This window comes from Rhamphochromis longiceps, linkage group LG9 (assembly GCF_057381845.1).
Source record: "Rhamphochromis longiceps isolate RC_006_pf linkage group LG9, R_longiceps_female_GT1.1, whole genome shotgun sequence".
Lineage (NCBI taxonomy): Eukaryota > Metazoa > Chordata > Actinopteri > Cichliformes > Cichlidae > Rhamphochromis > Rhamphochromis longiceps.
This window is the reverse complement of record NC_140565.1, coordinates 10,159,640-10,178,802: the sequence shown is the minus strand read 5'-3', so window position 1 is coordinate 10,178,802 and position 19,163 is coordinate 10,159,640. Positions and strand designations below refer to the sequence as shown.

Below are 19,163 nucleotides of genomic sequence, written 5' to 3'. Positions count from 1 at the left end.
TGTAAACCCACTTACTAAATATACTGTTGGCACCCAGCCCAGCTCATTTAGCCCAAAGGTGAGAAACAGAACTTAATATATGAGAGGCGGTCTTTTATCAGTGATGTCGTCTTCACATCTTCATGATTAGTTTACAGCATAAATAAAAAGGCAAGTAGGTGTTAAGCTTCTACCAGTAGGCAGCTACAAAGACCACTTCACATCAAGTACTATTCGACAAATAGTTTTTGAACAATTTATTTTTTATTTTTTATTTATTTTGCTTTTGGGGCTTTTGTGACTAGATTTGCACCTTCCTGGTGTTTCCCCAATGAGTGTCCATCTGTGTATCCCTTGTTTGCAGGCATCCATGATGTCTGCTGAAAATGATCCTCTTGGCCCACTGCCTCCTGGTTGGGGTGAGTTGACATTCATTTTTCTCTAAAAGCTGTGCTTGCTTTTTCTGGTGTCAGTACTTTGTGTTCTATACTTAAAAAGTGGAGCTAGGAGTACATCAGCAGTTCATAATAAGGTAAGCAATCGTGCTAGGTTTCTACACGTGCAGAGAGGGAACAACACACCTGGAAGGTAGATTGTTCCTTCTGTTCTTGCTAGAGTCCTTTAGAGGTCACACCATTGCTCACAGGTCCTTGTTTGTTTTGTTGCTGGATAGTTGGTCAGGAAAAATGGATGCATGTTTTCGGTCTTTGTTATAGTGCAGAATACGTTTGGACCAATCAGTCTCCTCCCCATTGGTGTTTTATGCTGGATTGTATTGTGTGGCTTTATTTTGAACCTGTTAAAATAATATAACAACAATAAAGAAAAGAAAGGGGGAAAACGCATTTAGTGTTACCAAAACTTTTGCAAAGGGCTGTACATATGACCTATTTCTATGCCAGATTCTGATATACGTATAGTATATGCATATTCTGAATATATATCCCCAATATGTTTTAAAGTTAAATGTCAGCATTCTGCTCTGCTTAATGATTAAAAGGATTCATTAATTAACAGCTTTTTCTGTGTACTGATATGTAGGACCAAGTGTCTCTTATGTCTGTTGCTACGCTACAGATTTCTTGTGTTTATTTGAATAAATTTCAGAGAGGCGTGTTGACTCCAATGATCGAGTGTACTTTGTCAACCATAACACAAAGACAACACAGTGGGAAGACCCTCGAACCCAAGGGTGAGTGGCAGAAAAACACTACAGACAAACTCTGCCAGTGTGGCCTTTTGGATGTAAACCATTAACTTCACTGTGCGGTGCTACTTTGTAGAGCTGGGCGATAGAACGATAACGATATGTATCGCGATATAACTTTTACTCGATAGAGAAATTAAGCTATCGCGATAGACCTCGCCGCTCTTGTCCTCTTAAAAAAAAAAAAAAGGTCAGCCAATCCAAATTAAGTAGCGCAGAGCCGAACCAATCACAGCCGCAGCGTCACGTCGCGTGACTTGTTACGTACAGCACAAGTGCCAAGCCGCACGTGTGTTTGTTTGGGAAGCAGCCAGCGGGTAATGGAGCCAGCGCGTAATGGAGGAAATGAGTGTGCCGACTAGAAAAATCAACCGAGCGTGACCGAAGAGAAAACAGATGATGGTTCCAACGCCGGAGAGATTGTCGAACGGAAGAGCCATAGAAGTTCCGTAGTGTGAAGGTATTTCAGCTATTTCAAGTCTGACAAAAACAGAGTAGCGTGCACTGTAAATTGTGCCGAAAGCAAGTCTGGAAATACAATGAACTGGTGCATGCGTCACACTGTGCGCCACGTTATTGTTTCAGTGAAATGAATTTCTACAATACTGTTAATTCTACTCTCTGCAGTGTTTAAATGCTTACATATACACACAGTTACTGTCCGTCCACACATACGACTCGGTTCTGCTTCTATGCCCCAGCTTTGTTTACTTTTTCCCACCGAGGCTTCTAGACTTCTGATTGGCCAACATTTCTGCACGGTTAGGAATCTAGCGCCACCTGCTGCTTTGGCATGTTCATAGCAGCGTTTTCCTTCATTTCTGCCTTTATGTGTGGACGGGATTATTTTTTAAAACGAAAACGGAAAATCTCCGTTTTCAAAAATACCCGTGTACGTGTGGACGTAGCCTCAGTCTCTGACTGGAAGCGCTAATTCGTCATTCGGCTTTTGTCAGACTAAAGTAACTGTTAAAACTGTTTGAAAAGCTCAGCTATACAACAAGGAGAGATTGAGAATTTCCTTTTAGTTCTCAGTTTATTTGATATTGACAAAAGTTAGTCAGTTTTGTCTGTTCTTCTGTAAAACAAACTAAGATTTATTTTTAGAATTAATACTTTGTTTCTAAGTGGAATTGACAATTTAGTCTGTTTCGTTTGTTCTATTTTGAAACTTAAATGCTTTAGCGGCTGCCTTTTGTGTAGTTTGCAATATTTGCCTTTATTTATCTGAAAAAGTCTCATGTTCCTTAAGTACATCTACCCTGTTGAACTTATTATGGGAAATAAATATTTAAATAAAAACAAGCTGCTGATTATTTCACATTTTACTTGTGAGCAACGGCACATTTAAATCTTACAAATATAGTTATTTGGCTTATATCGTGATAGATATCGTTATCGCCTGAAATGAAAAAAACATATCGTGATATGAAAAAATCTCATATCGCCCAGCTCTACTACTTTGTGTTAACTTTACTAGTAGCCACACAGTAATTTCACCATTTTTCTTGAACAGCATGCAGGAGTGCATGGTCAGATGGGACAGATCAAACTATTGCAATCTTGACCTACTTTACTGTCAGTACCTGGAACCCTCTCGTTTCCTTATTTTTCTGTCATGAAACCTGCTAAATTTATTTTTAAAGCTGCGAGAAGCTACAACTCCCTGTGTGTCTTCATCTAATCTTAATGTACTATAACCATGGCAGGTTTTGCAGAACCAGTATGTTCTTCAGCCAATAAAGTTGAGCAAAAAAACAAGGAAACCCAAAGGAATTCAGTTAAATTAGCCATTATAATTTGATTCAGTGCAGTAAAGTAAATAGCTGAAAAGGTTTAAACACAAAACTTTCTGCTGTTCATTTGATGGTTTAGAGTTTGACTCTTTAAAAGGAATATTAACATTTTATTACATTTTATTGTTTTGCCTTTGGTTTATGCTAACTTGTTTTCTATTACTCTTTAGTAGTGAAGTAAAGTGCTGCCAGATATTTTCAATTTGGACTTTGTCCTTGTAGGTAATGTCTGTGTTCAGCAGCTACAAACCTACATAACACTTTGTCTGTGTGCCTGCAGGCTACAGAATGAGGATCCTCTGCCTGAAGGTTGGGAGATCCGGTACACAAGGGAAGGGGTTCGCTACTTCGTGGATCACAACACCCGAACCACAACTTTCAGCGACCCCCGCACTGGAAAGTCTTCTGTGTAAGAACACCTTTCAAATCAATTTATGCACCAGGTGTCTGAAGACCTGCATCTTTAGGTGCTTATGTAAAGTTTAAGGGGCCATGTTTAATGAGGCCAGCTGGAGTTATTTTGAGATTTAATTTAGCTGATATGCTGTACATATAGCATTAAGCTGGGTAAGAAGAAAAAAGGATGTGGATTCAAAAGAAGCACTTCCCACTGGTGTTCAGTTTTATGGGTTTATTTCACACTGGGCCTTTGAGGAAACCTTGTAATTTCTTTTTGAACTCCAAATGTATGCCTAGAGCACATTTTCCATGCAGGGCAAACACTGAAAAACATAAATGGATGTAACTATTTACAGTGGCTCGCAAAAGTATTCGGCCCCCTTGAACACATTTTCTAAATCTTCTTTTCTCCTCAGCACCAAAGGCCCTCAGATTGCATACGAGCGCAGCTTTCGATGGAAGCTTGCCCATTTCCGCTACTTGTGCCAGGTTTGTGTTTCCTCTCACTTAACGAATTAAAGACGGTGAGAGATTAACTTGATCTTCCAATTTCCTAATCCCACTCTAATACCTTTTTTGTTCTTGTCTCCACTCAGTCTAATGCTCTCCCAAGCCATGTGAAGATCACTGTCTCCAGGCAGACACTGTTTGAAGACTCCTTTCAGCAAGTAAGTGCGTCCTTTTCCTTTTGTCATCTTTGTGTTTAAGATGATGTTTACAGCATAAGGTAGTACCTTAGTGCAGTGGTTCCCAAACTTTTTTTGCTAGGCCCCCCGTTGTTTTACAAGAAAATATTTGAAACTCTGCTTTGGTGCAAAGTGACAATGGGTGTAGTGGAATTAAGACAACCCCCAAACACTAAGTGGGTTTGCAGGCAGTGCCCCGTGAACCATTACTCTCTCCTTATCCCTCTGACTGACTGGGGGTCTGTTTTGGGGGTTGTCTTTCAAGTGCACCCGTTGTCACTTTGATTTGCACAAAGCAGCTAAAATGGATTCACAGTGACTGCTGCTTCCTAGCTGGGCACAATGATATCCCTGAAGTTGAACAGACTTTGTGTTATACTTTAACGACCAAGCGTTCTTTATTTATTTTTGTACAATCTGTATTCACAACTGTGCACTCATCACTTGCTGATGTTGTGTGTGTGCTAACTGTCTCTTAGATTATGGCCCTGAAGCCTTACGACTTGAGGAGGCGATTGTACGTCATCTTCAGAGGCGAGGAGGGTCTGGATTACGGTGGCCTGGCCCGGTAATAAAGACACTGAAATATAATTTTAACTTTAAAGAATTCCAAAGAATATTTGTGTATAAAGAGTAAATGAAAATGTGCAGCTCATGGCCCTCCATCTCCTTCTTCTCTTCAGAGAGTGGTTCTTCTTGTTGTCCCATGAAGTGCTGAACCCCATGTACTGTCTGTTTGAATACGCTGGAAAAAGCAACTATTGTCTGCAGATCAACCCAGCGTCAGCCATCAACCCCGACCACCTCTCCTACTTCTGCTTCATAGGCCGCTTTATTGCAATGGTACATTCACTTGATTCTCGCACACATTAAAACCATCATGACAACACAGATGGTTGTGTTACAGTAGATTACACATGATTTGTCAACCAGTGTCTCACATCCAGTCTTTTTTTTAAGACAAGTCATATTTTGGATAAAGTTATTTCAAAATCATAAGAGCTCAAGAGAAAAAGTGTTCAGTGTTGTTTTACACTTCCCAATATTTACTTATTTTGTTAATATGCAATTACACTGTGAGACTGTCTGCAATCTCTTTATCTTGATGCTTTCTGATTGACCAGCAGTTAAAGAACCTTATCTCCTCTTGATTACCCACAGGCACTTTTCCATGGCAAGTTCATTGACACAGGCTTCTCTCTGCCTTTCTACAAACGCATGCTGAACAAGAAGCTAATACTCAAAGACCTTGAGTCCATTGACCCAGAGTTCTACAACTCACTCATATGGATCAGGTAATCGATCTCTCATGTGTTAGTCCTACCATATTGTATTCATTTGAGAAGAGGGCATGGCTAGAAAATTAATTTCACTGCACTTATTACTGAGTTGACTTTTGGTTAAAGAGCCACAGAGTGTACTCTTAATTTGATTGTTTAGAAAGTTTCTCTTTGCTTGACTTTGCTTAGAATAACTTTCAAGGTCTCTTGACCGTTATTAAGGAACTTTTGTTATTGGGTGCTTTTCAAGCAAATTTGTTGATAGAACAAATTGTGCAGTTTATTTAGGCTTTATTTATAATGGAGGTCATATCAAAGTGTTGCTCTTGGAATGCTGTGTACAAATAAGGCTTATCAAATATATCTGTATCATTTCTCAAACTATTGCTGAGTCAAGACTCTGCATAATTGCATAATTGGAAAACTGCATAATTGTTTTGTTTTTGGTCCCGAGTACAATGAACACACTGTAAATGACACCTGGAGTCAAGTCGGTTCATTTATGCAGTCCACTATATGTTGCGGTAGGTTTTATAGTGCATAACATACAACACTCTGGTTTTTGTCCACTTATTTGGCTAAGAACACCCCATAAAATCAACTACTTAAAGAAGTGAGAGACCTCAAGGAAAACATTTGTCCCTTTCCCACTGCTCACAAACATGTTGTGTTTTATATTGAATCCTCAAAATAGCTTTTATGAAAGCTTTGTAAAATTTGGAAGTGTCTTGACCACCTGTGATGGTTTCCATTTAATCTGTGGCTCACTAGGCTTTTTAATAACGTGGTCATTTTGTCAGGATGTTGTTTTCATACAGGAAACGACCTGTTCCGCTAATCTTATATTAGCAAGAACTACTGAACTTAGTTTTGAACGTTTTTTTCGTACGGTTTCACCTGTATGTCTTCAAATTAATCAGTGTGCTTTGCAGCTGGTTCATGCGGTGTGCAGCATTACAGAGCAGTGACCTAACGCAGCTGTTTAAAAGAATGAAAGAGTTAGGTGGAAAAGTTGGCAGCTTTGAAGAAACTAAAATGCAGACCATGTTTTGATTGAATTAACAATAAAGTAAAAGCTGGGAATGGCTGACAGTGAAGAAAGCCAGACAACATCTTGTAATGGGGTTATTTATAGTAGCTTTGCCCCTGCTTTATTTGCTTTTTACTCATTCTTAACTAAACTTAACCTCCTGCATTAGAAGTCAGAAAACCCTTTTACCGCAGAAGTATGGAAAGAGCAAAGGCTATCCACGTACAAAAAGGTCAACTTAAGAATATCTCAGAGATAAAAATCCAGAGCGTTTGAAGCAAACACAGTTCCCTGTGCGTCTCCGTGATGTGTTAAAAATTGGTTGTACTTTGGCAACATCTGAGTCTTTCCTCAGGGACAACAACATCGAGGAATGCGGTCTGGAGATGTTCTTCTCCGTGGACATGGAGATCTTGGGGAAGATCACCTCTCATGACCTCAAACCCAATGGTGCCAACATCCAAGTCACTGAAGAGAACAAGGAGGAGTACATCAGGTTCACAGTCTTTGTTTTATCAAAAAAAAACTCACCTCTGAATATCATTTAAAGTACATATTAAAGAAGATTTGTACTGTTTGGCTTGCAGTTTAATGGCAGAGTGGAGGTTCTCTCGTGGGGTGGAAGGTCAAACCAAAGCTTTTCTCGACGGCTTCAATGAGGTGGTTCCACTTCAGTGGCTCCAGTACTTTGATGAAAAGGAGCTTGAGGTGAGCACCATTTTTGATCTATTTTAATGACTTCCGTTGTCTGTTTAAATGTAATACTAACTTGTACCTAATAATAATTTAATAACCAACTTACTACATGCCACAGAATTATTTTTGTTTGAATTAAACCTGGAAATCAAAGCATACACAACTACAGTGGAATGATGTTGGTTTATATCCTCTGTGTTTGTGTGTATGTGTTTAAACCAGGTGATGCTGTGTGGCATGCAGGAAGTAGACTTGCAGGACTGGCAGAGAAACACTGTGTATCGTCACTACACCAGGAACAGCAAACAGATCATCTGGTTCTGGCAGGTACAGAAATGCACAGCCTCACAGTTTGTTCTGTTTGCTCAGTTTGTGCTTTCTTTCCCTCCAAGTAGCAGTAAAACAAGCTCTTAGTGCAGGATTTGATAAAATAATTGAACTTCAAGAAATAGCGTTTGTTTTTTTTCTTAATGTGTCTCATATTGCCGTAAATTCCCCGTATAACCTACGTGGATGAAGGTCCTTGACGAGTCGTAGAAAGTCAGTGATGAATGTTCTGGCGTCATTTCCTTCCCTGCAGCTGGTAAAAGAGGTCGACAATGAGGTGCGACTACGGCTCATGCAGTTTGTCACTGGAACCTGCAGGCTTCCTCTGGGCGGCTTTGCTGAGCTCATGGGTCAGTGAGAGACGAGCATGCTTACTAAACATACTATTTATATTTCCTTAATGCTTTCATTTTTTTTCTTAAGCCTCTTTCTCCTTTGCATTGCAGGAAGTAACGGACCGCAGAAGTTCTGCATTGAGAAGGTGGGGAAAGACACGTGGCTTCCTCGCAGCCACACGTGGTGAGTGCTTGACCTTTGACCTCTCTACTTGACCACTATGTCTTGTAATGTTGTGCACAGAATTTTACATCAGTATACTTTAGTACAGTTTTGGTGGAGTCCCACAGGCTGTCTGACTGCAGGATAAATGATATCAAGGACCACCAGAGTAGCAACCTGGCCAGCAAACCAGCTAGTAGCAGAAAACACAAGAAGGCTTGTTAGGAATATTCAAAATAACAGCAGAATTATTTACAAATTAAACAAATCCCCAAGTATCTCTGGGTAGCCTGCCTAAGTATCCTCTCCAGTGACCGGCCGGTGAAAAGGTTTTACATCTTGAATTGGATAGAAGAGGCCTGAGAGAGTCTCATTCAGTTTTCTAGACTGAAAAGACATTTTACCTGTCTTCCATTATGTTAACCAGTCGGTGCTTTAAAGGTGTCAAATGATGAAGCTGTGAGAGCAGCTGTATTCGAAGTATAGTCATAACCATGTTTTTGTGCTGATGTTAAAGCTAGAGGAGGTTTGGAGCTCAGTTAATGAGTCAGCAGTGACTTGGCGACCCTGCTCTGTGACTGCATGCTTGCTTCTTGCAATGGTGACATAACGCTAGAGGACCACACTGGAACTCAGTGAGGTCTTTAGAACGACCCACTCTCTCTTTCACTCAGGATCGACTGACTTTTATACTCTTGGGTAATGGGATTGATTTTTTCCCAACCTATTTCAGATCTGATAAACACAGTTTAAAAATGTCTTTGTTTGTTTGTCTCCGTTTTTGTCTTTTCAGTTTCAACCGTCTGGACTTGCCTCCTTACAAGAGTTACGAACAGCTGAAAGAGAAGCTGCTCTTTGCCATCGAGGAAACAGAAGGATTTGGCCAAGAATAGAGGGAGGAGTCCTCTTCTAGTTCCCTTCCTCTCCCATCGCTGTTTATTCAGCCAAGAAAAACAAACTTAAAAAAATTGCACAAGATAACCACCACTGTATATAAGCTATTTTGTCATTTCAAACCAAATCCTAATTTGCTGCATAATTGTTGCTGCAGCCCTCTTCCCCCAGTCCCTATATATCTAAATATATATCTATATAATACACCTTCATGAAATATGCAAGCGTTACAGCATTTTGCTCTTTGTTCAAAAACAGAAATCACTGATAGTTTTGGGTTTTTGGGTTTTTGACACTTCCTCCACCACTGCTGACTGGCTTTTAAAAAGACATTTAAATTGTTTTTGAGAGGATTTTATAAAGTGCAGTCTCCTTTTAAAGCTCTAGTTCTATAGGGCTTTTAAAAGGCTAGAGTAGAAGTATCGGGGTCTGGTGCCTGAAATTGTTGCTCCTGTCGGACTCATAGTAATTTTGCAATTTTGGTGCACTTGCATGCTGCCTCTAAAGATGAGAAGACTGCTATGCCCACCCTCCACCGCACACATAGTTTTTAGCATGGATCTCTCCGTTTCTAAATAAGCTCATTGCTACCATTAAAAAAAAAATGTAGCACTGCAATTGGACTGATTGGAAGCACAGAAACACCCAGTGTTGTTTTGTTCTAGTGTTTTTGCTTTTTTCCCTCAATGAAATTCTGGGCACCGGCCCAGAGACAGAACATGTTTGGGGAAACAAAAGAGTGATTTTTTTTTTTTTTTTTTTTTTTTTAAACGCACACATGTGAGTGTGACGATGGAGGGAACTTCATGGATTAAAGTTTCAAGCTAGAGATCCCACATGAGATGTTGCAGATTGCCTATGCTGCAGTCTGCTTGCACACTGTGAAGCTACAAGAGCAAAGCTGGTTACTCTAACCTAAATAATGAGCTACAGACAGGTGTCAAACTAAAGGAGAATAAAGTGTCTTTAAAGATATTGGGCCACCAGTTCTTAGAGTTTTTCCGCAAGACGCTTGCTATTCCAGGTCCTCTGTGTTGGCCAAAATCTCCACATTTCCACCCTCAGCCCCTCCCATTGTCATTCCTCTCCAGCCAGATTTGTTTTTGTAACTGAACATTTTTAGCCCTCAGCTGTAAAAGGCTGATAAGTCAAGGTCACTGAAATTCAAACTCGAGAGGTCAGGTTTTCTGAAAACCTGTGAAAGATGTCGTCTAGGATCATCTACAATCCTCAGATGAGTTCAAATCTCAGTGACCTTGATGAGGTATTGTTGTCACCCCACCAGGTGGGAAAAGTCACACCCAACTTTGAACATGAGAGTGAGGTGACCTAGGATTTTCAAATTTATACCCTACGTGTATCTACTATAAACCTCGGACAAGTTCAAATCTTGGTGACTTTGACCTCGCGTTCGAGGTTCTTTAATGTGTCATGTTTCATTCATCATAAAAGAATCTGACACATAGACATGAAGCCACTCAGGTCTTAGTGTTAATAGCAATTAAAATAGGTAATCCATCTGATTTAAATGTAATAATATAGCAGTAAAAATATACAGTCAGAGGGGAAGTCAGAGCCAGAGGCCTAAGATTTCAAATTGATACTTAATGGTATTAATTTGACTTCGAATCTCAGTGACTTCTACCTCAAAGTCAACATCAGAGGTCAAGTTTTCTGAAAATCTTATGAATGAAATAACCCAAGAAGGAAGTCACCTGGGATTTTCAAATTAACACCATAAGTGCAGCTGCTAGCACAGCTGGCTGTCAGTGTTTTAAATCAATTACAAACTGAGTCAGTCATGTCAGCAAATTGTCAGATCCTAACAGAACCAGACGCACTCGCTGTAGAGGGAAAGAGTTCAAGGCTTTTGTCTTGGTGTAAAGCACACATGTGCCCCCTACAGACCATCGTAGGTGCAGTCACCTCTGTAATGAGGGCTCTCCTATGATTTCCTCTCAGACTGTTGTTGGCGCTGTCTGTTTACATCCTGCATTGACATTCTCAGTCACCCCCCCCACCCCACCCTTACATCACACTGATGCCATTTTTCTTGCCAGCTTCATACAAGCACAGATTCACTTAAAAAGAGCGCGTTTGCTTAGCTGGCTTTCTTCTGCCTCTTTGAGTTATCTCAAACTGGCGTGTGCTATAAAGCCGTCATGTTTCAGAGGACGGCGGGTATTATCGTTGTTCTTGAGTGACAGGCATCACACCTAACCAACATAATGCACAACAAATAAATCAGATTTGTCCATGTCGTGTCACAGTGAGGTTCAAAAAAACAGTTGCACCCCAAGAAGGCAACTACATTTCATCTACACAAAATGACGACCTGACCCAAGCATTCGGGTCTTAACCACATGATACAATCTCATTTATTTACCTCCGTATTTAGACTGATGTCCTTAAATTAAAAATAATCTTTTGTGGCAACTCCTCAGCATCTTAGGCCCTAATGCAGCATCAGCCTGATGACACACTGCTTTGTGTGTTTTTATCTTTACACCCCCAATTTCCCCTGGTCCTTTTTGTTTCTTTAACTGCCTCGCTGTTATGTTGAAACTCCATTGTTTGTAAATGACAACTCTGGTGCTTACTCTCAGTCAGTGGTCTAAATGCAGGAAAAAAAAAGAAAATAACTCAGCCAGTGGCAGGCCGTTCTCCTCATCTTTGGTGTGTGGGGTTTGTTTATTTTGTTTTATTTAAAGACCACTGCAAACAGCAGCAAGCTGATTTAGACTTTGATTCCTCTGAGGAGCTCGTGATTTAGTAAAACGATCGGTGGTGTATATAACTTGTTCGGCTCTCTGAGATGAAGCGCTGAAACGAGGGACAACAACATGAAGAGATGCATTGCTCTGTAGCAAAAGGAGCCGACTTTTAAGAGACGTTAAAACTGCATAACTGTGCTTCCTTTTGAACAGAAACCTCTAATCAAAGAAAATCAACTGTATGTGAATATTCATTGTAAAAAAGAGACAGTAAATGAAGTACTTAAATATTATAATTACTTACACAGAGCCGCCGCGCCATTGATGGAAATCTGTGATGCCTTTGTTCTTATCAGAAGTAGATGGACGTTTCAGATCGCCTTCATCACAGCCAGTAACTCGCCGAAGTATCACGTGAATATCGGAAACAAAGTAGAGTTGAGTAACGATGCTGTATATCAACTTAATGCAGCGGGGAAGTTGCTGCGGTTTAGGCGATCTGAAATGCATCCAAACTTGTAACATATCGCGTGTAGATACACACTGTAAACACAAACTACACTGTACAGAATGCCCCTTTACTGGAGAAGATGTGTATAGAAGTTTCATTTTTAATCTGCTTTCACCCATTTTCAATAGAGAGAGAATGATTTATGAGATACAAATAAATAAGTGAATAAACCCCCGCATTGATTCATGTTTTCATTCTTTTTTTGTGTGTGTCCTGTGACTTTGGGGCATTATATACAGAGGAGAAAAATAAAACAAGGTTTGGAAATGACACTGATGTGACTTAAAGAATCTGTTGGGATTATTTCTACATGACAAAAATTTAATTTTGGTCTTTAAGGGATTTGGTCCAACAGTAATTTAACAAACTAACATACATCTCAACTTAGGCGTTGTTTGAAAACTTGGATGAAAGTCCTGTGAGGCAGGTGACTGGAGTCCACAACTCATGGACATCACCGAATGCTGCGTTTCCTCCACTGAGATGCTCTGCCAGGCCTTCACTGCAGTCATCTTCAGTTGCTGCATGCTGCTTGTTGCTTGAGATCAGGTGACTGACTTGGATGTTAAAAAATAACCCATTTCTTTGCTTTGAGAAACTGAGTTGCTTTTACAGTTTGTTTTGCGTCATTATCCATTTGAAATGTGAAGCACCAGCTGATCAGTTTTGCAGAAATTGGCTGAATCTAAGCAGAGAGTACAGCCCTGTACGCTTCACAATCCTCCCTGCTGCTTCTACCAGCAGCCTCATCATCAGTAAACGTAGTGTAAAGCACTTTGGGGTCCTTAGGGACTAAGTAAAGCGCTATACAAGTACAGACCATTTACAATCATCAGTAAACACATTAACAGCACAGTTACACTGGAAGCCATACATGCCAATAACATTCAGTCTTCATGTTTGACAGGAGACATGATATGCATTCTTTTCTTTTGGATGTAGACTGGCAGAGAGTCTAATCTGGCAATCAGTGGTTTGCACCTTATTGTAAACCCACTGTATTCACATTTATGAAGCCATTTTTTTGATCGTAGACATTGACAATAGTACACCTTAACAATTCTTGACTTGGATAGATGTTTTGAGGGAAATTGTAAGGGAGTGCTTACATAATTAAAACAAGGAAGCGTAAATAGAGAAGTAGATATGGTCAAGGAAACCCAGGATTTCTGTATTAGTGGTGGGTGTAAAGATCAAGGTATCAATAGTATTAATACCAACGCGGATAATGGTATTGGATCAATTCTAACATGACGGGATTGATACTTTGTTTCTATCCTCTGAGTTCAGTATGTAACCCACTGAGTTGTGTTCATTTGTTTTATGGAAATAAAAAACATACATTTAAACAACAGAAGCTGACCCAAAGTGCTTTAAAGTTGGGCACAGTTACATTCCAGGTTTTAAAATAACTTTTTGCAAAATACATGAAAAGCTAAAGCGTTTTTTATTGTATTAACTCATTCTCATGGAAGAGTAAGAATAACAGTTATTTAGTTGTCATTACGAATTTACAAGTTGATGATGATTCCTCTCATAAATCATGAGACATGGAGCTATACCACCTTTGTAAGTTGAAAGCATGGTTATCAGTATTGGCATCGGATTTATTGGTATCAGATCGATACCAAAAGTTGAATTATGGCACACCGATAATCTGTATGCAGTTACCTCAAGGCGCTATATATTGTGATTTAAAGACCCTACAGTAATACACAGAAAAAAGAAAAACTAAATAAATGTAAAAATACTATTAGAAAACACAAAACTTTAATACATCTGCCTTTTTTTAGGATTCACCTCAGTGGCATTCATAATACTCGTTTTTTGTTTTGATGGGAATGAATTCATGAATCCAAAAAGAAGTACTGTTCTGAAGAATGTGTGCGAGCGTGACTCGATTAGTAAGCACTCACGGTGCCAACACTTGAATAGCTCAGCTCACCCTGTGCTGGTAAACATGGATGTCACAAAGATGTCTCTCTTGGTTCTGCAAAAACACAACTTGAACTCTCCATGGAAATCCTCTGTGGAAAGTAAAAGGTTCACGCAGAGTTCATTTGTTTTTAATCTGGAAAGAAGCAAATGGAAACACCTTGCTGATGCCAGAGGTCAGAGATGAATGGGCAAAAATGCATTGAGCTAATAGGAAGGCAACAGGAACTCAAGTAACCATTCATTACGTCCAAGATATGCGGAAGAGCATCTCTGAATGCACAACTTGTCAAACCTAGAAGCAGATGACTACACGGGGTGCCACTCCTGTCAGCTAAGAACAGGAAACTGAAGCTACGGTCCAACTGGACAACAGAAAATTGGAAAATTGTTGTCAGGCCCGGGGAAGTCTCGCTTTCTGCTGCAATATTCAGATGGTGAATTTAGAACTCTGAAGTTTGGATAAAATGAGATGAAATACACGACGCAACATACAAAACTACTAACGACAGGACATTGTTTTATTATTTCTTGAAGGCATGTGTGATTTCTGTGTGCGAAGCCGGCAACTGTTCGGTTTTTATAGTTAATAATGAAGTAGAAAATCTTTAGGAAACAGTCTTGTTAGCAGCTGTTAAGGGTCCAGAGGGGCGTCATGTTTCACCGAGCTTCATCCCAGCTTCTTCAGGAGATCCACAGCTTCCTTGTGGACCTGCAGAGGAAGAGGAGCATGCACTGATTAAGTTAAACAGTTCCACTGATATACAGTTAAACTGAAATATACAAAAACAGAGTAAATCATAAGTCTGGAGTCAGGGTGTGTGTGTACCTCTTTGTCTTCCAGCGTGTGAGCAGGGTATTCCTTTGTTTTGGTCAGCCACAGCAGTGCTTTCTCCTTGTCTTTCATGGCTAAATAAGTCTTCCCGAGCATCAGCAGGTTCTTGCTGTAGAAGTTTGGATCGACTGGGAAAAACGAGAGACAAATGTTTGTCGGCTGACTGCTTTTTTTTTTTTTTTTAAATCACAGACACATGTTTGTCTGTGATTATTTTTAAAGAACCGTGTTGGTGACAGTACTCTACCTTCCTCAGCTTTTAGGAAAAATGCCAAAGCCTGAAAGACACAGAAAAACAAAACTCACTGTGCAGCTAGTAAGAAAGCAAATGATGTCAGATTCAGACTGGGCGGTGCTCACCTCCTCGTATGTAGACTCGGGTGGTGATGAGAATATTACAGCTGCCACCTTGCGCTGATACCACGGCAGCTCAGCAAAAGCGAAGCACCTGAGAGACAAAGGACAGCATATGTTAGGTGCCATCCATGTGGATGTTACTTGTTGCACACATATACACCCTTTCATGCAAACGGCGCTCCCTCATGGCTGTGGCCTCTTTCAGCAAGATACTGCACCCTGCCTCAAAGCAAAAATGGTTCAGGGATGATTCGAGGAGCACAACAATGAGTTTGAGGTCCAAGCTTGGCCTCTAAATTCCCCAGATCTCAATTCAATCAAGTAATTGCAGGATGTGATGGACAAACAAGTCCAATCCACCTCACAATTTAGAGAACTTTAAGGATTGGTTGCTAACATCTTGGTGCAGATGCTCCAGCACACCTTCAGGCGTCTAGTGGAGTCCATGCCTCGACGAATCAGGACTGTTTTGAAAGAAAAGGGGGACCAATGCAATATTAGGAGGGTGGGTCATAATGTTATGCCTGATCAGTGTATATATTCTGGGATTTGCACATAGAAAGTTGCTTCAAGGGCTTTTTAGTCATTTATCTTATTAATCATGTTGGTTGAAATCCAGACACTGATCCAGCTTTACCAAATGAACGTATGGTAAAGATTTTAATCTTAAAGTTTCATCCAACACATTTAGTCGACATCTATTTCATTTTACATTCCTTGGGCCGCAGAGAGTCACAACTGCATTGTTTATTTTTTTCTAAATTTACTCCAATTCCAGCTGCACTCCCATGAAAGTTGTGGAAGAAACACTCCTGTAGGTGTGAGAGTTCAACCACACAGAGCTAGTTTGAGAGAGGGGAGCCCTCCTTTCACTCACAGTGTTAAAAAGCAAAAAACCACCCACGAAAACAAAAAGCAGTCTCACCAGTAACCCAAAATGTGTATGGAGGTGGCGTCTTTAGGGTTGAGCTCGATGGCTCTCTAAGAGGAAAGAAAAAAAATCAGTGTTCCGATGTTAAATATGACGGTGTGATTTTGGTCACATGACTTCCATCTTAAGGTCCTCTCACCTCTAGATGATCCCTGATGATGTACGAATTTCCAATTTTAACCTTGACACCCTCATAATCCCCGACGTCGCTGAGACACACGCCGTACCACTGTGTGACGAGCGGACGAAAAAGAAAAGAAACCTGTTAAAACTCGTAATCAACATCCTGTGAGTGTCGAGTTGGCCTCGGAGAAACCACAATCGCACCTTGTGAGCTGCAGAGCACAGGTCATCTTTCTCCAGGGCCTTTTTGGCGTACTCAAAGGCCTCAAACGTGAGCTGCTTCTTCCGCCCGGCCTCGATGTTGGGTAGGAGGGACAGGTCCCGAGAAGCCCGGGCCAATCTCCACAGGAACTCTGCATCGTTGCTACACACACACAAAGAGAGTCATTATTGTCCAACTAAATTCAGACTGAATGAAAACACAAACCATAACTTTACACCCAGTGGATGGTAAAACACTTTGCTTTGGTGGCATGTGGTTGTTGTATTACAAAACACACACAAAGACAAAAAAACCAAAGATCAAATAGAATAAATAAACCCTCTGAACTCTCCTTACCTGTCTTTGTACTGCACCAGCAGCTGGTAGAGTTTCTCTGTCTCTGCACAGCTGTACAGGTAGTCAGCCTGCTCCAAAACCTCCCCTAGACAGACACAAAACCCACTAGTCCAGCCATAAAACCCAGCTGACATTCACTAGATCAAACCTAATAAAAAGCACATGTTCGTATTTGAGTTTGCCATCTACCTCTATCTAAAGCGCAGACCACAGCTGAACTCTGCACCTTGCGATAAGCTGCATAGCCAAGGCACGACAGCGCAGGGAGCCCCAACAGGAATGCAGCCCGTCCACTCTGTGCACAAGTGAGGAAGTGACACAAAAACACACTTGTGAATGCAAGCGCTAGGCAAGAACAGACTGTCTCCCATTCAAAGTCATTCTTGGCGTCTGTGCTGACCCTGAGTAACCTGAACCCAGAGCTGGACTGTGAAGCCATGGGGTCAATGCATTCTTCAGTCCACACGGGAACGTTACAGGAAGTTCTAGGTGAAACTAACGCTGAGATCCAGTTTAATTATACAGCCAGCTGACAAGCATAGCAGCATCATTCCTATACAGTGCTGGTAGTTCTCTTCCTGCATGGATAAGCAGCTCTGACAGCATTTACAAACCCGTTGCCCCTTCACCTATATATCAAATATGAAGCTCTGAGGAAGTGGCACCACTGACCTTCCTGAGCGCAAATCACGGAGCTCGCATAAAGATAAAGAAAGCAGTGTGATAATGAATGAAGCAGGGTTATTTTGGATGAGAAAGAAGCATCGTTATTTACAGTCAGAGCGGTGGAAGTCCTTCGTAGAGCAGTCCAGTAGTTTCGGTTTGTCCCTCTGCTTTTTACGCAGTTTGCGCCAGACCCAAACTCCACTAAAGCCCTGCTCACACACCGTGTTATAATCCTCCCAGCCATCTTATCACAGGTCCACACTATCAGTGATCACTCATCACACTGACAAACTTACAACCTCTCGGTGAGAGTCCCCGGAGCGGGGGGATGGTGCGTTCAAGAGCACAAATTAAACACGTTGCAAAATAAATAAATGAATGACTAAGTCGTGGATTTTTAGAGCAGATAAAAGTCAGTTTTATAAATACTTTGAAGCCGGAACAAAATATCCTTACTTTAAAATAAAAATGTATTCTACCCAATGCAAATGTGCCTATTTTTCTCTTTATATGTTCAAACATTTACAGTGGAAAAAAACAAAACATGAAATACTCTTTTATTCATGGTTCACCAGGATAAATTTGTTATTAACGTCATATTTATTACAACATGCTTGTATAAAAGCATGTATAAATTATTTGCTGTATGTATTAAATCCCAAACCTTTAATTATCTTGTCTCTGAAAATCGACTGAGTGGTGTTTTGTCAGCAGAAAAGTTATAGTTTAATAAACAACAGAATTAAATAAATATTCAAGGATATCCTTCCAGTTAGTGGTGAGTGTTGTAAGGGATTACTATTGCAAAAACGGTAATTAGATTACCTTTACTTTCCCGTAGGAACGCTGCGTTACTGCGTTACTAAAACCGTGATTTTTTTGCGAGAACGTCTCATGACGTAAGCGAGTGCCACGTTGGTGACAACAGCTGTGTGCAGATCAACAATGGATCATGGATAATATATCGAGTGCGGGAGAGAGTATGAGCGTGCAGCGTTTAAATCGTGGAAGTACTGACCTTATTTTGAGTTTGATTCCATAAAAAGTGACAAAAGCATTAGCCTCCGTAGTGCGTGGGAAGAAAACTTCTTTTTACAGCGAAGAAAAACCCCTAAACTTCTGAGCAAGCACCAAGTGCCCAAAGACGTAATGGGAAACTCACAGAGAAACTCGTGGATTCTTCCACTGACCGCTGCAGCACACCTGCACCAGGGTAAACCTCTGCCTACCCTACTCCTGCTTCACAGGTGAAAATAGAGCAAAAGGACCGCTAGTTTTACTTGTTTTACTTGCATCTATTTGAAATAGGTTTAAATATTAAACAAATTTCTTCCAGTCAGAGAATGTTGCATATAATTAAATTTTTGCTTGATGCATAAAGTTAAAAGATTAAAACTAATAAAACAAGTTTTAAAAGGGGACCTTTCCATTTGATTACATTTTGTATGATGGATTATGTAGAAAAAGTAGAATTGAGCTGAAAGATCTATCACTTTATTACCTATTCAGGTTGTAAATCGTGTTTTTAAAAAAGTAACTAAGTAACTAAGTAATTAATTACTTTTGAAAATAAGTAATCAGTAAAGTGACAGGATTACTTTTTTGGGGAAGTAATCAGTAATTAGTTTCTGATTACTTTTTTCAAGTAACTTGACCAACACTGGTGTTCAAAAGTTTAAGAAGCTAGCCTTTTACCTTAGCATTACTAGGTATTATAGAAAACGCTAAACGGAAAAGCTC

General features: G+C 40.3%; 2 protein-coding genes across 3 annotated transcripts in view; one reads left to right on the top strand and one right to left on the bottom strand.

Moving 5' to 3' along the window:
* Positions 1 to 9,564, top strand: part of wwp1 (WW domain containing E3 ubiquitin protein ligase 1) — a 29,422-nt gene extending 19,858 nt beyond the window's left edge. For both annotated transcript variants that reach the window (XM_085418189.1, XM_085418190.1), the window contains 14 exons: positions 344 to 398; positions 1,087 to 1,171; positions 3,263 to 3,391; positions 3,798 to 3,870; positions 3,978 to 4,049; positions 4,547 to 4,635; positions 4,751 to 4,910; positions 5,229 to 5,362; positions 6,733 to 6,873; positions 6,965 to 7,085; positions 7,296 to 7,400; positions 7,654 to 7,750; positions 7,847 to 7,919; positions 8,692 to 9,564. In XM_085418189.1, coding sequence (XP_085274315.1) covers positions 344 to 398; positions 1,087 to 1,171; positions 3,263 to 3,391; positions 3,798 to 3,870; positions 3,978 to 4,049; positions 4,547 to 4,635; positions 4,751 to 4,910; positions 5,229 to 5,362; positions 6,733 to 6,873; positions 6,965 to 7,085; positions 7,296 to 7,400; positions 7,654 to 7,750; positions 7,847 to 7,919; positions 8,692 to 8,791 — 1,434 coding nt within the window. In that variant the 3' untranslated portion in view covers positions 8,792 to 9,564. The remainder of the gene's footprint in view (positions 1 to 343; positions 399 to 1,086; positions 1,172 to 3,262; positions 3,392 to 3,797; positions 3,871 to 3,977; positions 4,050 to 4,546; positions 4,636 to 4,750; positions 4,911 to 5,228; positions 5,363 to 6,732; positions 6,874 to 6,964; positions 7,086 to 7,295; positions 7,401 to 7,653; positions 7,751 to 7,846; positions 7,920 to 8,691) is intronic.
* Positions 9,565 to 14,067: 4,503 nt separating this feature from the next.
* On the bottom strand, positions 14,068 to 17,753 carry rmdn1 (regulator of microtubule dynamics 1). The gene is made up of 10 exons (XM_085418187.1): positions 17,533 to 17,753; positions 16,947 to 17,052; positions 16,758 to 16,842; positions 16,403 to 16,562; positions 16,215 to 16,304; positions 16,070 to 16,125; positions 15,148 to 15,235; positions 15,035 to 15,065; positions 14,782 to 14,915; positions 14,068 to 14,664 (listed from the first exon to the last, which is right to left on the bottom strand). The coding sequence occupies exons 1-10, from the start codon at positions 17,665 to 17,667 to the stop codon at positions 14,623 to 14,625; spliced, it is 927 nt and encodes a 308-aa protein (XP_085274313.1). The 5' UTR covers positions 17,668 to 17,753; the 3' UTR covers positions 14,068 to 14,622.
* Positions 17,754 to 19,163: the final 1,410 nt, after the last annotated feature.

Excerpts from the sequence above, each read along its gene's own strand:
- rmdn1 (XM_085418187.1), bottom strand. The coding sequence starts at position 17,667 with ATGGCTGGGAGGATTATAACACGGTGTGTGAGCAGGGCTTTAGTGGAG. Across the intron at positions 16,843-16,946 it reads GGTCTGCGCTTTAGATAGAG|GGGAGGTTTTGGAGCAGGCT; the intron begins GTAGATGGCAAA and ends GTGTCTGTCTAG. Across the intron at positions 16,563-16,757 it reads CTGGTGCAGTACAAAGACAG|CAACGATGCAGAGTTCCTGT; the intron begins GTAAGGAGAGTT and ends GTGTGTGTGTAG.